General features: G+C 35.9%; 1 protein-coding gene across 4 annotated transcripts in view; it reads left to right on the forward strand.

Moving 5' to 3' along the window:
- Positions 1–6,751, forward strand: part of KCNH8 (potassium voltage-gated channel subfamily H member 8) — a 780,884-nt gene extending 774,133 nt beyond the window's left edge. For all 4 annotated transcript variants that reach the window (XM_077491398.1, XM_077491400.1, XM_077491399.1 and 1 more), the window contains one exon: positions 1,780–6,751. In XM_077491398.1, the coding sequence (XP_077347524.1) occupies positions 1,780–2,499 (720 nt within the window). In that variant the 3' untranslated portion in view covers positions 2,500–6,751. The remainder of the gene's footprint in view (positions 1–1,779) is intronic.
- Positions 6,752–12,950: the final 6,199 nt, after the last annotated feature.

The following is a 12,950-nucleotide window of genomic DNA, read 5'->3' on the forward strand; positions in this document are numbered from 1 at the left end:
TAAGTATAATTCTGCTTGTAGGATGGTAAACTGTCACCAACACCACCACACGCGAAGAGACAGGAGTACTCACATCCCCCTCTAGATTAAACTCTTACCGAATAGGATAAGGGAATAAACAGATAAATAACACTTGTTTAAAATCCTTATATCCAGTCTCCCAGGCCCAACTGCATCAGCATAGAAAAAGGAAAGGACACAATAAATAGTGTAATCCTGTTAAAATTATTTATTTCCTTAAGCAATACCCCCTTTAGGTCTTGCACTTACATCAATCACAAAATATCAAAGCATAACATCATACGAGGTAAACAGCTTGCACGAACGGGAATCACACAGTGTTTCCTACCGCAATGAGATGTATATCTGGCTGTAGTGAGCTCCGAGTCTCTGAGCGGTGTACTGAGATTACTGATAGACGTCATTAAGCCACACCTTGATGCGTTTCATCATCAATGACATCATATGAGGGCGTGGCTTAACAACATAACGGCCTGAGTTATATACCGCTGCTGATTCACAGGAAAATAACCCGTGGAGTCACATGGCATTGCAAACACTATCCGTACATAAGAATCCAGACTAATGCCGCGTGCACACAATTGGTTTTCCCGTCAGAATAAACCCCAGAGGTCTTCATGTGTGGTGGTGTTGATGACAGTTTACCATCTTGCAGGCAGAATTATGCTTACAATTGGATTATCTCATGGACTTTTACTGCTATCTATTATGGACACATATGCACTTATTTGATTTCACTGCATGATTATTTTATATATATATATATACATCCAATGGGGCCCCAGGGTATAAGGGGTAGAGTTATGCTCTGATTCGTCCTAGATTTGTTCTAAGACCCATATGCTCATCACAGTTCCTAATTCAAGTTAGTTTATTAGAGGCTACAAAAGCAATATATGAAATGGTATTATGGTGTCACAAGCTTGCTGCCAGGAAAGAATTTCTGAGACAGCAGCATGAATACGCATCTGCAAACCAGTGAATTGTAGGCCATCACTACTCCCTTTTTTAAGATTTTTAAAAGCAGGTGAATTGTCTCTTTAGTAATGCTACTATTGTGGGTCTGCTGCCAGTGACAGGATCACATGAAATAAAAAGTTTTCATTGAGTAAGATCATGATCTAAAACTATAAGTACACTCAGTTAGTTAGAATGTCACATACTTTATCATTTTAGGATGCAGTCCATCCCTTTCAAAGAAATTGTGCCCAACTAAGAAGTCAAACCAGTTCGCTGGAAACCTAACTCTTCTTTCTTGCACCAATATTTGAGCCACCTATTTAACCCCAAAAGCTTCCATTATATCTTTTGTTGCAATTTAACTTCTTGCAATCCATGTAATGTATATGTGCAGTATACTGTATATATACAGTATGCACAATATACTATCTGGATGGCTTATTCTTTAAGCCTTTTTGTTTCATTAGTAATTCAGCAAAGATCTTGGTTGTAGTCTGTTAAATGCATATAGCTACTAGTACAATAATATGAAAAAGCTATATGCAAAATAATAAGGTAAAATTTCAAATTATGATCATATTCTACAAGCAAGTAAAATTGTAAAAGTCACATAGTAGGTGACTGACATTCATTTTAAATGACCAAAATATGTGGTCATAGAAAATACCTTTTTTACCCTTATAATGTCTACCATAAATGGTCAGTTAGAGGTTTGTAGAAAAATGAAATTTTTGTTTATTTTGCTAGATATATTGTCTAGATATATTGTTAACTGTTTCTGTTTATATTTTTTTCTAGGTCAGTACTTTAACTCATGAAGTATCCCAGCTCAGCAAAGATATGAAGATTGTCATGAATATTTTAGAAAACTTGTTAGCTGCACAAAGACCAGTTGGATATTATTCAACTTATGGTACAGTGATAGATGGAATGGGTACAACAATAGGTTCCCCAATGGATCAGATGCAATCTAGAATGACATGGACAACAAATCAAGCTTGCATGCAAAGGCAAGGTTCCCTGGTTGGAACTCCAACACAGCTGTGTCAAGGTACAGTTGTATCTGACTTGTGGAACATGGATCCTTCCAGTGTAGGAAGCAGCCCCCAAAGAAATGGATCAAATGTAGAGAATTCATTAGAAGGTGAATATTACTACACGGCAGGCCTTGGATATTCTCCGTCACATTATCAAGTTATTCAGGCTGACCAATATTCTTATTTAAAGTGTACATCTCCTCATTCGGACACCACATTAACTCCTCTGCAGTCTATCTCTGCAACTCTTTCTCCATCTATGTGTTCATCATCTGACACTTCTCTGCAGCTTGTGCTGCCAAGTAGATCTGAAGAAGGTTTTAGCCAAGGAGCAATTAGTTCACTAAGCCTTGAAAATCTGCCAGGTTCTTGGGATGTAGAAGGGACAGTTGGCATCTCTGGACAGTCAACGGAGGAATATCCCCAGGACATTGTTACAAGTACAATAGATTTTAAAGATGACAAAGCCATAAATGTATAATGATGACTGACCAATAGTATTCAGCAGAAGCAGCAATGTAGAAACTCTTTTATGCATGAGACTGCAAAGACACATGGAAAAGTTGGTTTTGTTTCAACTATTTTGAAAAAGATATAACTAAGAAATTAACACAAAAAAGCACAGTACCTTAACATATTTATTTAGAAGTGCTGAGAGTGTGTTTTCTGTTACTTATGTAAGCTATTGGTCTGTGTTCCAGGTTTTTTAATGCAGACTGAAGACCCTGAGGGTCAAAACAGCTGGGATTCATATACAAAAGAACACATGACCACATATGTCGTAGGGAGTTATTATATCACAAAGCAAAACGCTCTTTCCTGAGTGCCTGATTGTCATTTGCAAACAATAGCACTGTCAATGCTTGCTTCAGGTGACCATGATTCCTGCTGTCTATTTGTCAGTTCAGAGAAGACATAGGGACAATTATCGCTGCATGTCATCTCCTAGACAATCAACCAAACAGAGTTGGTAGATGGTGGGTTAACCGTTGCACGTTATTTGTCATTTTAATGAAACCTCTTTATTTATCAGAAAAAAGCTATTTTTATATTCTTGGTATGAAATATGTATTTAAACGATTTAAAATATTTATAACTAAATGTCTTTTTTTGGTAAGAGCTTGCAGTTTTCAAGAGAAATGCACAATTCTTATGCATATTGTATTAAACGATTTATTATTCAGAAAAAATAAAAGTGTACATAATTAATATAATATCCCATTTGCATGTAGGTTGGATGAATGTATGCATCTGATATATTTTAGAGTATTTACAATGCCAAAACGGTTGAATTTCTGAAATCATATATGTAAGATAAATAGTTAAAAATAGTATATTCATAACATTTATTATACTTTATTCAATATAAAATTAGCACAGCTCTTCTTTTATTTTGGGAAACAAATAATATGTTTTTATTTCTAGGCGACCTTGATTAAAAAATCAGAAAAAAATAATAATATACACTATATCTTTTTTTTTTTCTTTCATAACGGTAAAGTTAGCAAGTTCGGTAACCTTGCTTTTTTTGCAGAAATATCACCAAAGCAAACATTAGAGCGCTACAAGCAGCTATTTTTTTTTTTATCTTGAGACTTAAACATTTCTTCTTATTAGTGTAGATGATATTTTCATTATTTCTGTTCTGCATTATTTATGTAGTTCTTTAGAAATTTGTTGTCATCAGTCTGTGTAGAGTGTCACTTTGCTTTTGTTAATAATTAAGGAGAGAAAACATGAAAATAAACAATATTTTAACCAAAGACTAATTAATGTTGATGTCTGGATTTTGTGAAATAAATTTATCTCAAGGTTTTATCATTATCTCAGGGCCTTTACTTAAATGTACTTTGCTTCCTTTCTACTTTCACTCCTGTCAAACCCCGCATTTCCTAATAATGAAAATGTTTTCCAAAATAGGTTTTAAAAACAGCAAGGTGGTCCTGATCACATACAGGTTTAAGTATGATAGACTCACTGCTCGCTATATTATATAAAAGTGAGTAAAGGGTTATCCAGACCATTAGCTGGCAACCTAATTACTCCCACAGAATTTACATTACAATTTTAATGTCTCTCAGTACCAGTACACTCAGTATAGAGTGATATAATAATCAATTTGTAATTTGTCACCTTCCAGTCATTTAATCCCACAGAGGCTATGAGCAATAAAGTTAGTTTTGATTTCCTTTTGTTGTACTATGAGCTCCCATTCTTTCTGGAGGTTTCCAATGCAATTGCAGTATAGATGGAAGATGTGATCACTCCTGCATCATCTAGGCCTATCTCAGGAAGTCCTACCAACTGGACTTACCCAATACAGCTTCAGGGTAAAATTTCCAGGGGTCACATTTTAAGGTGCCTAAATTACAGCTTTCAAATAGTGCTTATGTAGTTTTTTTTTACTCTCATTGCCATCAATGCCTTGGTATTGTAAGCTATAGATGGTATTAATAATGTGACAATATGAAAACATTAAGCCCAATAAATTCTCCTAATTCTCCAACCATGGAGAAATCAATGCTAAGGGAAAAAATAATAACACATAATAAGTATTATCTAGACCTTTCTTTGCATACAAATGAAAAAACAGAAGGGCTCCATTTGTAGTTCTCACAAGGCTATATTCATGTGCATATATGGTAAAGTAAAGCACATTCAAATGTTACCACTTTTTGATGAACCAAATGCATAATAAGGTATACTACACCATGCAGTTGTGATATATGTTAGTAGATTATATTTCCCCATATGTGAACACAGGCCCACTCTAGTCTACTGGCTCACATATAAACAAAATGCCTAAGTGAGGAAGGATGAAGAATATTACATGTGAGCATTATCAAGTGGAGACAACAAGCACCTCTCTTTCTCCCTTAGACCCCTTTCACACTGAGGGCATTTTGCAGGTGCTATAACATTAGAAATAGCGCCTGCAATCCACCCTCAAACTGCTGCACCATTGTCTCCAGTGTGAAAGCCCGAGGGCTTTCACACTGGAGTGGTGCGCTGGCAGGACGTCAGGAAAAGTCCTGCCAGCAGCTTCTTTGGAGCGGTTTTAAGCCTTTCTTGGCCATTAGCAGGGGTAAAAGCGCCCCACTAGCAGCCGAAATGTGCCGCAAATCCAACGGTAAAACGCTGCTAAAAATAGCTGCATTTTACCACCGACGCTATGGGTGGTGCAGTGTGAAAGCCCTCTAAAAAAACAGCAAAGGTTTTTACATAAATGCACCTGTTCTACCACTGCGAATGTAACTTACGTAGTTGTACCAGTGGGGAAAATTTAATCATTATGCCTGTGCTGACTTTTTGATTACTTTCTTTAACAGTTATTTTTGTGTAGGTAATATGGGTTTAATTCTATTGTTAATTGTTCAGAGCTGGAGGACAAAAGAAGAAGCACAATTCATATATACAGGGATATCAGTAAAGCAATAACTAAAAAAGCAGACACCATATTTTGATTAAGCTTGTTCTCCATACTTTTCCGTAGACTGTAGGGATAGGAAGTTTACTGGTTTGTGGTGATGGCATCATGTGCATGGCAGTATTTCATTTGATTCCATTTCTTCCCATGGAATAAAGCAAAACTGAAACATACAGTAAAAGAGAGCACAAATATATATGTCAGGTTTGAATTCTGTCCCAATAGCTTTTGATTATCTGTGTTAAAATGCAGCACTGTCACCTTCTGCAAGCACTACTCTTCTCTTCTTCCTTCCTCTTCCTAATCATTTAAATGGGAATTGTAACTGCTTAGGATGTCTGTGAACACCTTTGCAGCTGTTTTCATCTTGCCTAGCATAGCAATTACATTCACTTTCTTATAAAGACAAAGTCAAGCACACATACTTTATTTGAAAATGAGTGATAAAACTTTCAGATAAATGTGTTTCATTAATTAAATCCAGTCCCGATTTTGCTAAATATATATTCTGTAACTAATGTATGAGAAGAAAATATATCTTCCAATCTTTACATGAAGGCTTCCAAACAAGCATGGGGTAAAAGGATTCGATTGTAACTGTTTTTTTTTCTTTCTAGAATTTTAGTAGGCATACTAAATGTATGTGTTATTTATTAGAAAGGGATTTACATTTCTCATGTTTTTGGTAGGATATTATACACATGGTGCAAAAGTTGGCTAAAACGTTCTTATCTTTTCCTAAATAATTCTTATGGACCAATAAAAGGTACATTATACTGTATATCACTATTGTAAAAATGTATGATTAATAGTAGAAAATCAGTACTGTAGAAATTTCAGTACCAGTAATATAAGTTCACTGTTTTTCATTTGTATTTATGTTTATTTTAAACAGGCAGAATGTGCAAGTTTTGTACATATGGTATCTTTTCAGCCTTAAGAGTCAGTAATTGCAATAACAAATACTGTAGACATTTCCCTTCCTGTAGAATATAATGATTTTTTTTTCAGCGTAAAAAACATGACCTATATGTTCATTCTGTATGAACGGGTAATGTTTACATGCTTTTAATTAAACATATTAAAAATATTGTCTTCCTTAACGTTGTTTGTATGTTGTAATTCACACATTTCCTCCATGTTGATTTGCAGTAAGCGCAAATGGTATTTAAGCAGACTTTGCTTCTGGGGAAAATTAAAAACAACCTTAAGAAAATATCTATGTACATTCAATAAATACCTGTATTCCATGTTTCCATTGTTTGCTTTTCTGGTTTACATAACTCCACAAATAATTTAATCTGATGCCCCCTTGTTTATTATTATCATCATTAAAAGATTGTTGAAAAAGATGCTGAGTTTCCTTCCTATACACCCAGTACATCACTTAAGAAAAAAAACAATCCCGCCCTTAGCATTTTACACTCTCAGACATTACTCTTCCAAACCTTCCTTTTTATAACTACCAAGTAAAATACATTCGGACAGCCCACCCATAGAGGATTCAAGCAAGCCCCACAAAGCCAGCAACCATATTACATATGTAGGCCACACATCAGCTTTTCTTCAAAAACCTTATTAAATAAACAGCCCCTCACACTCCCGCAGACTCTTACCTGACTAACTAGTCAGAGTAAGGCAGGATAGACAGACAGAGGGGATGTGACTGGCTGTCTAATTAAGTTATTGAACAATAAATAACTGTGTTTAACAAAATTGTTGGACAATTGTAGGATGATATAGAAGACCCAATGGGGTATTGGTGTATTGCAAGACCTTTTGATCCGCTAAAGTTGGGTGGTTCTCACTACATTTTAAGAAGAACAAAAGCACAGAGGCTGTGTGCATCCAGTTACACAGCAACATATTGGGGGAACAGTTTATTTTACTTGTGTCCTAGAAAACCTTGGGCCTGATACTTTGAAAAATGGGATTCCTTTTTGCAATGAAACGTCTGCTTTCAAACAATATAAAGCCTGCTATACACTAGTAAATTTTCAAACTAAAATTTTTTAAATAATAATTCGAACATTCGTATGAAAATTCTTTGTACATTAGATGACTGAACAAATGTTGTTCGAAAGTACTTCAAAAACTTTTTTTGCTTTTAACATTTGATTTTGGAATGAATGTAATTTCCTGAACAAAAACCACATACACTGTTGGAAATTTGTTTGCTGGAGAAAAAGTTTCCACCCAACTCATTCGAATTTTCTTGTCACTGTGGTTGAAAATAAATGTCGATTTTACCCCACTAACACTAACAATTAGAAAATCAAAAACTTTCTTAATATGAAAAAAATTAAATGAAATTCTACTAGTGCATAGCCAACTTAAATCTATAAACACACTAGCTACTTTCATTTAATATGTGTATAATGTTAAATGTTAGTTAAGGACGTTACTTATTCATGAAATGTGACAGCTGTTGGGTTAGCCAGAACACTTGTTCATAGTGGATTAACTATCCTGCTAGGAACACTTTCAATAACAGAGCATAAAATACAAAGCAAGGCATAAAAAATACACACATTTTATCATTAAGAATTCTGATGGCAGATCAACCATATATGCAGTGTATACTTCACTCTATATAATTATAATTAGCCCTTACATCTTTTGTAAATGTTCAAACAATAACACAACCGAAAATATATATGATGTATTTAACTGCTTCCCGACCAGCGCATGAAAAGCAGAAAAACACCTGTAATCTGCCCAAAAAGAAGCTTGTGTCCTTTTTTGAACTTCAGGCATTTTGCTGCAGGTGACAAAAAGCACAGAATTGAACATGTGCTATTGAAATGAATAGGATTTTGCTTTTTGGTCATTTTTCGGACATTTTGTTTCTGGCGTTTTATGAGCTGAAAATGCTCAGGTGTGAATACAGCCTTAAACCCCATACACACTATCAGATTTTCTGCTGATTTTTGTCTTCAGATTTACCAAAACCATGTAGTGCAAGGGCCTGCCTGAATGCATACAAATTGAAACTCCTAAGGTTTAACCTCATATTATATGGTTTTGGTAAATCTGAAGACCAAAATCAGCAGAAAATCTGACAGTGTGTATGGGGCTTTAGTCTGACTTACTCAGCAAGTTGACACACAGGAATCTTCTGTATTAAACTGCATTGTATGTAATGGCTGGCAGAAGTCCACCAGCTCGTCTGACGTTCCCATTTTACTGATTCTATGTTTTTCAACGCTGGCGGCAGCACACACGCGCTGGTCGGGACCCCCATGAGCCCGATCACAGGTCCCGCAGACTCGATCACCGCGGGGATACCTGCGATCGCCTCAAGGGGAGGAAGAATGGGGAGATGCTAAAGTAAACAAGCATCTCCCCATTCTGCCTAGCAACAGTGACACTGATCTCTGCTCCCTGTGATTGGAGCAGAGATCAGTGATGTGTAAAACACAACCGCACCCCACACAGTTAGCAACACACCCCTAGGACACACTTATCCCCTACTTAATAAAAATGCAATAAAACTATCCCCTATTTTGTAAACATTATAACGTTTGCGCAAACCAATCAATAATCGATTATTGCGATTTTTTAACCAAAAATATGTAGAAGAATACGTATCGGCCTAAACTGAGGGAAAAAAAAAATTCTATACATTTTTGGGGGATATTTATTATAGCAAAAAGTGAAAAATAATGTTTTTTTTTTGTAAATTGTCGCTCTTTTTTAGTTTATAACGCAAAAAATAAAAAACACACGGGTGATAAAATACCACTAAAAGAAATCTCTATTTGTGGGAAAAAAAGGTTTGTCAATTTTGTTTGGGAGCCACGTCGCACAACCGCGCAATTAGATATGTTACCCCTAAACTATTACTTTTCAGAAAGGGAAAGAAAGAGATCATACTGTTGGGATGGGTGCAGAAAGGGACTGGTAATTACAAGAGATTAGACTATTTTAAACCTTATCTGCTTTTACAAAGAACTTTATTCCCCATAATCCTTCTTTTATCAATTCCAAAATGTTGCATTCCTTGTCATTAGAAACAAACCATGAAATATAAGAGACTTGAAAGAAAGGGAGAATAAATGTTCTCACAAGCTTGTTGTCACAAGGGAAAAGACAGGGGCACCTCTTAGAGTAACATTAAAGTGTGTCTCCAGCAGCAACCACTTCAGATCAGCTTAAAAAGAATCTATTGCAGCTGAAAGAGTAATCTTAGTAGCCAACTCTTGTCCAGGGATCTTCTGTGAATTGCCCTGTTGAAAGATTGCACAGTATCTAAATGCAACTGTATAAATAAAAAGTAGCAAACACACAAGGGAAATTCTTGTCTCAGCAAACGGCCATGTGTAACAAACATCACCATAACAGTGCTTGTTAAATAATGACTGTGAGAAAAGGAAATGCGGAAATGTAATTCTCACAATCAGAAGGAGATATGAGGACACAGAATTGTCTCTATCAATGGAATAAACATTTTGTCTTTAATAAAGTTATTAAAAAACATTTTAATTGTAAAAACAGCATAAAGCATGACTATACTGAGGCCCCAGCTAAGCAACTAATGGTAAATAATAACATAAACATAAATGTGACTTGAATTACATTATAAATACATTACCCCAAAAATTCAGTCTGAAAATATTCTGGTAGTTCCAGAGGCTATTTTAAAGCTGACCAGACGCCTCCAATATGTACAAAAAGAACACAAGTGCCATTGGCACAAAAGGTCAATGCGATCACTTTACTTACAGTATGTTTGAACTCAGTATTGAGTAGGTTCAATGGAAGATTCAAGATCAACATAAAAAACACTGCAAATCAATGCCCCTCTCTGGAACCTGTGTACACATACAATGAAAATGTCCCAAAAGAGAGATTATGGTGAGTATTAAAATTATTGAGTATTATTCAGTATTATACATACAAACATATGTATTGACCATATCCTGAGAGACAAATTCACACTGCTACTTTCCAAGTAGTAATTAGACATTGGGTGACATTAACAAGAAAGAAGTGTGTCTTTGAGTCCCCGTCCACACTGTTGCGACTTCAGATGCGACATGGGATTTACAAATCACATCTGAAGTCACATCTAATGTATTTCTATTTCTAATGTATTTCTATGGCGCTGTCTTAAAAGGTGTGATTTGAAATAGCGTGATTTGAAAAATAGTTCCTGCGCTATTCTTGGCAATCTCATGTGCCACTTGCATTGGCATGAAATCGCACAGATTTTGGCAAGATGCACATTAAATTGCACTGGCTGGTGGCTGTAAAACCATGCTGAATTAGCTTGATTTCAAAGCCGCATTTGGTGTGAAAGGGGGGCTAAAGGTTAATTTTCTAGTGTTGTATTTTCACATGCTGCAAGACAGTGACTAACTGTTAGTGCTGTGTATTTACTTCAAGTAACTCTCCAGCCTCTCTTCAATCATATCTTATTTATAGTGGTGTAACCATACTATGATGGTAATTTCATGCTGTTGAAAAATGATTAATTTGATAGGTACAGCAACTGTTATGATACCATTCTAGCTGGTAGTATGCTCTTAATCATCACAGTTGTGGATTGTTGCATACTACCTGTGAAAAGCAGACTTTCTTGACAATTGATTCATTTATCCTATCTAGCAATTGTATGTTGTATACTGCAAATACGGTCACACACTATAATACAAGCTTTTGTTACAAGACTTTTTCCTGGATTCTTACAAAAAATGTTATGGATTTAATACTCACCATGATCTCTCTTTTGGTGCATATTAATTGTACGTGCATGCAGATTTCGGGTAGTGGCATTGATTTCTTTTTGCTGACCATGAAACTTCCATCCATCTATTGAGTCCCCACATGATTATAGTAATCATATAGACCTTTTGCTACACTTCCAGTGAGTCGGTACGCAGATATCTGGTACTTTCTTTGTATTTGACAGTCACTATCTTATACTGTATAATATACAGATTGAAAAAAAACTCTCCCTTTAATAAACCGACTTTATCCATTTTAAAATGATCATCATCCCCTCTTCAGGAGTAAACTGTGGAAATGTAATGTACTGTAATCTCACAAGTGATCACCTCCCTAATTAATGAGGGTTTATTAAGTTTCTTAAAATTCACAACATAAAACGAATACAATATAACATTTAAAAAAATCATCATATCACATATCACAATGCTAACCCATAAGATTAGAGAATTCATAGGTGAAAAGCAGAGTACAAGTAAATAATAACATCAATAATAACAGACTGCCCCAATACATGTATTGATTTTCAAAAAGTAGTAGGAAATGGTGGAGGGAGGAGGCAGGGCCAGAGTATTATTGATTCCTCACAGCTCCACCACTGCCTGTCAGCAAGCAATCCAGCTCTACATTAGTCACTCAATGAAAGATCAAAATTAATGATGTGATGTTAATCATGTGACCACCAATAAGCTGCAAAAGATAGAGCAAAAAACCATGGCAGGTTATACCAATCAGACGCGTTAGCACCATTGTACTTTGTATAGCAAGCAAAGTCTCCAGATAATAGTCCACTTGATAATAAATTATTTATGTATGTATGTATGTTTTCACATAAAACATTCCTGTATAATAAACAATATAATTTATGTATATAAAGCATAGATAGATAGATTGTTCCAAACATCTTGGAGAACTAACCACAGATGTTCTGTGGATGTTGGCTGCATCAAATCCTTCTGTCTCTTCATGTAATCCCCAACAGACTCAATGATATTGAGACTGGTACTTTGTAGGAGCCAAAGAACCACTTCCAGGATCTGTTGTTCTTCTCTTTACACTGAAGATAGTTCTTAATGACATTGGCTGTATGTTTGGGGTCAATGTCCTGTTGCAGAATACATTTTGGGTCAATTACATGCCTCCCCTGTGGAATGGCATGATGGACAAGTATCTGTCTGAATTTCTCAGCATTGAGGACACCATTGATCGAGCAAACTTAAAGACCGTAGACACAGTGGTCATCCATGGAAAATGATTGCAGCAGATGAAAGACAAATCATGCTTACTTCCCCTCAACATCTGAAGATTTCTGACAGTGCCATCAGCACAGAACTAGTGGAAACCAGTGGACCCATGCACCCCCATCTACTATCTGGAGAAGTTTGGGCAGAAGTGCTCTTTATGGAAGAATTGCAGCCAAAAAAATTATCTCCAGAGTGAAAACAAGGCTAAACGACGCACATATGCTTGAAAAGATAGGAACTGGTGTGCAAAAAATGGCAACAGGGGCTCTGGACTGATGAGTCAAAATTTGAAATATTTGGCTGTAGCAGGAGGCAGTTTGTTCACCAAAGGGCTGGAGAGTGGTACAATAATGAATGTCTGCAGGCAACAATGAAGCATGATTGAGGTTCCTTGCAAGTTTTGGGCATTTCTGCAAATTGAGTTGGAGATTTGATCAGGATTAAGGATGAGCCAAACAACCCCCGGTTTGGTTCGCACCAGAATTTGCGAACAGGCAAAAAATTTGGACGAACATGCGAACACCGTTAAAG

Source organism: Lithobates pipiens, unplaced genomic scaffold (assembly GCF_037356315.1).
Source record: "Lithobates pipiens isolate NorthernLeopardFrog02 unplaced genomic scaffold, aLitPip1_a1.2 Scaffold_19, whole genome shotgun sequence".
Taxonomy (NCBI): Eukaryota; Metazoa; Chordata; class Amphibia; order Anura; family Ranidae; genus Lithobates; species Lithobates pipiens.